The sequence below is a fragment of the Seriola lalandi genome, unplaced genomic scaffold (assembly GCF_002814215.2).
Source record: "Seriola lalandi dorsalis isolate HSWRI2012SDOR001 ecotype SW California unplaced genomic scaffold, Sedor1 jcf7180002054907, whole genome shotgun sequence".
NCBI lineage: Eukaryota > Metazoa > Chordata > Actinopteri > Carangiformes > Carangidae > Seriola > Seriola lalandi.
Window position 1 is genome coordinate 384,539 of NW_019525459.1, and position 7,753 is coordinate 392,291.

General features: G+C 39.8%; 1 protein-coding gene across 1 annotated transcript; it reads right to left on the reverse strand.

The window, feature by feature from the left end:
• Positions 1 to 1,278: 1,278 nt before the first annotated feature.
• Positions 1,279 to 6,576, reverse strand: LOC111672962 (perforin-1-like). The gene is made up of 10 exons (XM_023430558.2): positions 6,484 to 6,576; positions 5,412 to 5,694; positions 5,232 to 5,311; positions 4,510 to 4,555; positions 3,991 to 4,127; positions 3,742 to 3,880; positions 3,540 to 3,620; positions 2,959 to 3,455; positions 2,768 to 2,861; positions 1,279 to 1,966 (listed from the first exon to the last, which is right to left on the reverse strand). The coding sequence occupies exons 1-10, from the start codon at positions 6,489 to 6,491 to the stop codon at positions 1,757 to 1,759; spliced, it is 1,575 nt and encodes a 524-aa protein (XP_023286326.1). The 5' UTR covers positions 6,492 to 6,576; the 3' UTR covers positions 1,279 to 1,756.
• Between the last annotated feature and the right edge of the window lie 1,177 nt (positions 6,577 to 7,753).

Here is a 7,753-nt window from a genome sequence, read left to right on the forward strand (position 1 = left end):
GGGGACAGAGACACGGCTGGTGGTGGTGGGGGGGGTTACGCGGCCTCCGGGCTGTTCCGTGCGGTCGTTTGAATCAGTCCGCGTTTCCAAAGATGAGAGGAAGGAATCCAGCGGTCACCGCAGGAGCTGGTTCTTTACGCACTGCATAAACGCTGCACAGGAAACCTTTACCACAGGAGGCATGAAGGCATTAGGGCGGGGGCAGTTCATTAGGGCTTTTACATTTACACGCCGCTGTGTGTCAGACAAACATGGCCGGATTAACCTGTGAAGGGGCAAACATTTGTTGTGCCCTGCTTCCTCCAAGTTCCCATTAAGTCCCGTCAACCAGACCTCCTGAGCTGAAACAGTGCTAAATGTCTTAGTTTGTGGTAATTTGATTAAATACATCTTTATTTAGGAATATGCTCATATGAGGGAAATATGAGCTAAAATAATAAAACTAGATTTTCACTGAGGGAACCTCCACAAGACATGACCAGATAACTATAGATAATAGACCTAATGCAGGACCCACCTTACTTTATATTGTACTTTGGCGTTGCACTTAACACATTTGTAACTAATCAAGTGGATAAAACCAGTGGAGATAAGAGTTTTTTGGCTTGCAGGATCTGGGGCATCTGGACAATTTGCCACTTTGTCTGGTTTGTTGTCCAGCCGTGGACAGGAAGTGTTGGAAACCACAACACAATATTGGGCGTGTTTGTGTTTTGCTTCAGCATCACTCAGCTGCTGTCATTTTCCAGTGTTAGATCATTTATAGAGCTGTGTTAGTAGTTTTTTGACCACGTGGGGGCAGAATTGCTCCAACACAAGCTGAGAAACCAGCAGTGCTGAGGTATTAGTGCCTTATAAAGTCATTAAACCTCCAAATAACTGATTTTATTAAGCATGTAGGTGCTGTAGAAACAAGTTGAGAAAACAACACTAACATCACCTTGTAAGTTGATATTGAGAACTTCAACTTCCAACTGGACAAAGCAGACAACTGCCCCTGGTCACCTGAGCCCAGGGACCCCAAAAGCTCCAGGTTCACTTTAAATGAAATGGCTGCACTGTGTATGAATTTGAACCATTAAAGAGCAGTATCAGCTAAGATCTGCTCTTCTTCACAGAATAATGTGGCTCTGGCTTTGTAGAGGCTGTCTCTTTGAAGACCATTATTATTTGAATTTGCATTGTGCTCACGTGTAGCCTATACATTTCTAAATAAAATGAACGTGGACTTACCAATACTGATTAATGGTTGAAAGAGCTTTAAAAAAAAAAAAACACTTTATAGCTCTTTCAAAAGTCTTTATTGGCTTGAGAAAGACAAGACAAATATAGTAACTCTGATAATGCACAGTAGTCAGCAGAAGGATTTTACAGTTTTGATACATTAATTCAGAAAATAATCAACAGCATCTTTTATATGACAAAAGCACAATCACAGGTGATTCAAATGCAGCCCCACCACCCAGTAAACAGGACTACTATCGCTCCAATAATCAAACATGGCTGAACACTAAACTACAACTGATTTTAAGTTTAGAAACACATGATGCTGAATATAGACTTAAATTACAGAAGTGAATAAGTATTACCAAATCTTTAAAACTGGAAACTGAATGGCGTGACGCTCATTTTACTTAAGACTTATGTGACTATCGGGTTCATTGCATTTGAAAAAGTAATCAACAGATCTGATTTCACACTTGGTTAAGGACAAGCCATGGAGTGTGCCACCTCAGTATAGTGAATGCGTTCCTCATTATGGAGATGGTTTGTACTGGTGGCACCTGTCTCCAGTCAGGTGATGGTTGCAGGTGAGAGTGTAGTGAACCTCGACATTCCCTTTCGAGGCACGGCAGGTGAAACTGTGCTTCCCCGGCTTTATGGGCTTTGTGCATGAAACCAGAAGGTCGTCTGTGTGCCAGTCTTCATCCCAGACTTCAATCTTCAGATCCGAGCGTGTGTCCACCTTCATAAACAAATCAGTAAAAGTTGAACTAAAATAATGTCAAAACATACTATATATCCTGCAGTCAGTTTAGTCAACCTTATATTTATGCATTTTTACAACGTGCTTGTCGCCATTTTGAAATGCTAACTGTTCTGATGTGTCTGCTATTTTGGTGCACGATGGGACACATTTAAATGTGTGTTTCAAAAGCGACAACTTAACCACATGAACTCATGTAAAATCCAGCACAGTCACAGCCTGCAGAGGGAGTAGTTACTGATACAATGTTAAGCTAGGCTCATTGGCTTTAAGCAGCACTGGTTGATCTGTTACTTCCTTTCTCCATTATAACTAAAGATTTACCTACTGTCTTATTTATGCGGTATAACAATTTAAATTAGTAAGATGTTGGGGCATCAAAATGTATTTTCAATTTCCACGAACAGGAAAAAGAGGGTAAATTAACTTTATCTAAGGCTATCTCACAGCTAGCCTTAACTAGCCAGCATGCATAGTCAATGCATGTGGGTTCTTGTTTTCTGGTGAATTGTTTTATCCTCACCAATTTTACATTTTATGGTACGATAATTTTAATGATTAGGTAAGTATGTCAAAAAGTAAGATCCTTAACTCAGTACTGACAAACTAGGTATGATGTTTTGGCTTTGGGCAGTGTAGCTTCATGTTTATTGGACACACATGGTAGTGGTATAAATTTTCCCAAATTTCCCAAAATGAGGCTGAAAAGTGGAATTAAAGTGATTTACTGTCAGCGCAGAAATCTGGAAGGTGCTGTGTGAGAAGAAGATTAACACTGACCTCGACCAGATCATAAGGTGTGTACCAATGAGGGTTGTTTGATCTGATCACATGGGTCTTGCGGTAGATGGAGCCGTACCACATCCTAGCATATCTGTGAAAGGAAAGGAAAATACCTGTATCAATGTTTGTGTTTGATGCATCACATTCACTGTGCCATCTCTCTGTATCATGACTTGTTCTCTACGCACCCCTCAGTCACGCCCCAGTAATCTCCTTTCAGTCCCCAGGCTCGGATGATGTTCACCACCAGTCTTCCCTTCGAGGCCTCTTTAGGACAGCAGCTGGAATCCAGGTTAGGGTCAGGCAAGACACAGTGTGGTTGTGTTGACGAGCTCTTGATGCCGTGGTCTTTTAAGTACTGCTCTATGGCGGCCTTCAGTCCTTGCTTTTTTGTCGGGTTTGGCACCAGCTCGTACAGTGGTCTCAGGGAGTACCGAACAACATCAGGGTGATCCTTGAGGGTTTTCAGCCAATTTCGGTAGCCCACGGAGTCGTTCCGGGTGAGTGCAAACTCCCCGACCCAACCTTTGCCTCCTACCACCTCTGTGTAATGCTGGTGGAGTCCAGAGCTGAACAAGGTGGAGGTGCCCTGGTTCTGTAGGACTTTGCTGCAGGTCTCTACATTAGGGGACACTTTGGCCATCCCCAGGCCTACACTGATACCCCCTGACAAGCAGTTGTGCACCTAGATGACAGGAAGGGATTTTAGATGTTGTTTTCGGTACAGAGTGTGTTTACTGGTTTCATTAGACATGTGTGCTACATATACCTCGTCAGAGGAGAGGCCATTCAGTCTGGACAAACAGATACGTGCAGCTGTGACTCGCCTGAATCGGCCCCCAAGATGAACCTAAAATTACACACAAGAAAATGTTATTGAGACAAAGATATATGGTGTTGTGTATTCCTGTGAAGTCATTAGTCAAGCAGTCAAGACATTAAAATTGAGGTGTGTGTGTGTGTGTTTTAACCTGGCGGATATAATGTGTGCCATAGGTCTCTATGAGCCGTCTGTACTGGGTCTTGTTTGAGACGCTGTAGGAACTGGGCAGGTTTGCCAAATCCCTACTAAATTCATAGCTGAGGGGTGGTGTGTCTGACACACGGTAACTAAATGCAAAAAGACAAATAAGACAGCACAATAAATTACCTGTGTGTACAAACTTAAATGGTAAATCAGACATTCTGTGGTCATGTAGGTGGAGGTCTTCACACCCTACCTGTAATGGCTACAGGTGACTCTGTGAGTGCTGAAGGTGTAATGGTCCTCTTTGCTCCTGGCTGTAGTAAAGCTATATGCAGTGGAACGTGTTCCCCCCACCTCCAGGCCGACAAATTTTGTCAAATCTAGTCCCACCTGATGAAAAAGGAGGACATGACATTTAATTTTGTTTTTATTGCTCAAAGCATTACAAAATGACATTTTAAAAACTGCTCAGGAACATGTCTTTTCAGAAACAATGTCCTGGTTATTTAGGAATATTCCCAGACCTCGCTACTGGCACAGCTTCACAGAGCTGCTTAGTGTGGATGTCTTGTTTAGATTTAGGTTTTCAGTTTCCCCTTATTTTACACTCAGTAGAAGTTTTGTTAACTGATGTCTTCAGTCTTCAGCAGACAAAACTAAAAAAAATGTCTGTAATGTTCTGTAAATAAATAATCAATTAAAGAATCATATACATATATCTGTGTATGTATAGATATACATGTGTATATATATGAAAGTGAAAGTTTCATACTTTCAAGCTGTTGCTGTCCTCGTCTGTGTGTTTGTGAAGTAGTGAGCTGTGGACATAGTCACAGAAAACACCATGAAGATTTTTTTGATTTCCTGAAAGCATTATTTTGCATTTTTATCTACAAGAAAGACAAAAGACACTATATCCACATCAACAAATCATTAATCATAGTAAAGTTTCCGCTAAAGCTCAGAATGATACAGAAAACCTTTGAACTTGATGTAAAGTCAGAACCTAGAATATAAACAATGAATGAGGAGCTGACTTTGTGGAGCCATAAGAGAGTGACAACAACATAAAGGTCATCTGCAAATATTATACATGAGAAGTTGACAGTGGTGGAAGATGTACTAAGAGCTTTTACTTAAGTAACAGTTGCCATGGCACAGTGCAGAAGTACTCTATTACAGGTAGGCTAAAAGTCATGCACAAATTTTACTTAAGTAAAAGGAGAAAAGTATTAGCATCAAAACACACTTAAAGCGACAGAAGTACTTATTATGCAGAACAGCTCATTATAGCCCAATTATTGACGTAAGTCACTTTAATGTTGCATGTGGGCGGGGTGGGAGAGGGGGACAAATTCTAACTACGTTACAATACTTTTTTACTTAGTTACCCACCCCCGGAAATATTGACTGATCTGTGTTGGGTTCTGGAAAAAAAACCTAAAATATAAAATTGCTCACAATACTATGAGTATTTATGATATCACACAATACCTGATGGAGCTGTGTTTGCTGTTGTACAATTGAAGACGGCAGCGGCTGAATGCGCGCCAGTCTACTGCAGAGAGCGGCAGCTGAAAATGAAGGTGAGACCACCAGGGTGAACATATTAAGAATAAATGTATGTGTGTGTCAAATGTTGCTCTGTGTGTAAATTTGTCTTATTTAAATTACTTTCTGCAGCACGTTGCCTTGAAGAGGGTTGCGACGGAGGATACAGGTGCCATTTGGGGTGGCGTAAGTCTTCACGTCGATCGTATAAGCTCCTTTCCTTCGCAGGGTGACCATATCAAAGCCCTCCCCCACCAGGTTGTAGCCTGGCACAAAGGGAGCGGACTTGCACTCGGCCGTGACCTCACAGGAGAGAACGAGGGAGTGGTGCGACAGAAAGAGGAGGAGACTCAGGTAGAGAGGGGATGGAGTTGAGAAGGAGAGCATGGCTGGGGTCAAAGAGACACTGAAATGTTTCAGACAAAGACAGAGAGAACAGGAAAGGAAATCAGTGACTATCATTTCAGCTGTAATGTAATTATTCATAAATTTAACAAGCACTGTAATGTTTTTTTGGTAAATAGGCTTTATGATTCTTTGAATTTCAATCTCCGTCAACCTGTCTTGGCATAAAAACATCAGTCCTTATACTTACTTTACAGTTACTGAGTTTTCAGTTTCTTCTTGCTGTGATGCTCTGGAAGTCTGACTGTATTTGTCTATCCCTCATTCATTCATTCACATAATGTTTGATGAAAATGTTCTTTTACTGGCACATGTTCAGTGGCCCTAGCATTTATGTATGATAAGCAAGTATGATATTTAAGCAGAAACATAAAAGTGTGACCTGAATAATTAATGGTACTGTGGTTAAGTCATTACAAAGAGAGGGAGCGCACTTTAGTAGTGCTAAGGAGTCATGGTGATGCAGCCACAGCTATTTGTCAGCAGCTGTGAGCTACATGTAACTCAATTAAAAAAAGAAATAAATATTTAAAAAAAAAACCTATAATAACGTTGCCGGCTCTCAGCCACACTAGTCATTTAGGAAAAAGACAAAAATCCCTAAATGGTCAGTGCACATTGTTTGAAAAATGTATTATTTACTGATGACAAAATAAACAAACTGCTTAACAGGAATCTCAGAATGATATAAATAAAATAGACTTCCATCCTATAACCAAACTTTTTGTAATTTGATTTGAGACCCTTTAAATATTAATTAATGTGCATAATTTAATGAAAATAAGATTACCTGTTCATTCCTGCAGTGTGAATCTGCCAGTGAGCTGCAGATGAGGAGAGTGTGTCAGCCGAGGATGTGGCGACACTGTCCAGTCTGCAGGTAACAGCACTTTTATACATGTGGTGGGTCGTGCATACGAGAGTAGTTCTTGAACTACTGCACGTCATGAATACAAGACAAACCACATTTTACACTACATTGAAATTGGCAGAACAAACCATACCTTCATGCCAAGTTCAATTTGATTCAAGCAGCTTGAATTACAACAACATTTTTCTTCATTGCAAGGAACTTGAAAATTATACTATTTAATCTCCACCCTCAACCATGAGATCTTGTGATTTAAAATTTTGACATGTATTACATCTGCACTTAGATTTTGAATATCAATTTAAAAAAATTAAAAATTAAAAATACAGTAACATATTTTGTTCTAATTCACAATTCTAGATTCATAGATATAAAAAACTTTTTTGCATTATTGTGGAAAACAGAAAGTGTCTGGTTACACGTCACAAGCAATAGCCTATTAACGCTGGGGGCTACTGTGTACAGGGTCACATAAATAAATACAGAGGATCAACAATAGACTGATTTAGTGTAACAAATGAAAGTGTTGAGCCTGTGTGATTCGAAATAAATGAAAGTGTTGAACCTGTGTAATTGGAAATAAATGAAAGTGAAAGCATGTCAGTCATACGTGGGACAGTGTGTACCTGGTGTGCACATGTGGAATGTATGGGCCACTTGTAATGACAAACCCTAATTGTCTAGAAGTGGTTTTCAAGAGCCCTTGAGTTAGACATAGAAATGTTTCTGTTCACAGCAGCAGCAGAAGGAAGTCAAGGAGTTTACAATATTGTCAGGATGATGTTAAAATACAATAAAATACAATAAAATAAACCTGAGGCTGTGATGATGTTTGCTAATGATCAGTCTCCTATATTTAATCAATGGAAATTTAGATGGTCCTAAAAGCCGTCTAAAGAAACTGACTCCCAACTACAAATGTGTTCCAGAAGAAAAGTATTAAACTGCGACTAAGTTAGTTAAATAAGTTCATGATAAAACACATTCACTTAAAATCATGACAACACCAGTGATCTATTGTGTTTTATCTCATTTTCCTTTTAGTGTTCCTGAATCCTGCTTTACAGATATTAATTCTCATATATTAGTTATATCAACATCAACATTACCGCACTAGATGTAGATTTTCTCTTTGATATTTTAAATGCTACTAATGGGCTATAAATCTAAACTGAACTGGACAAACTTC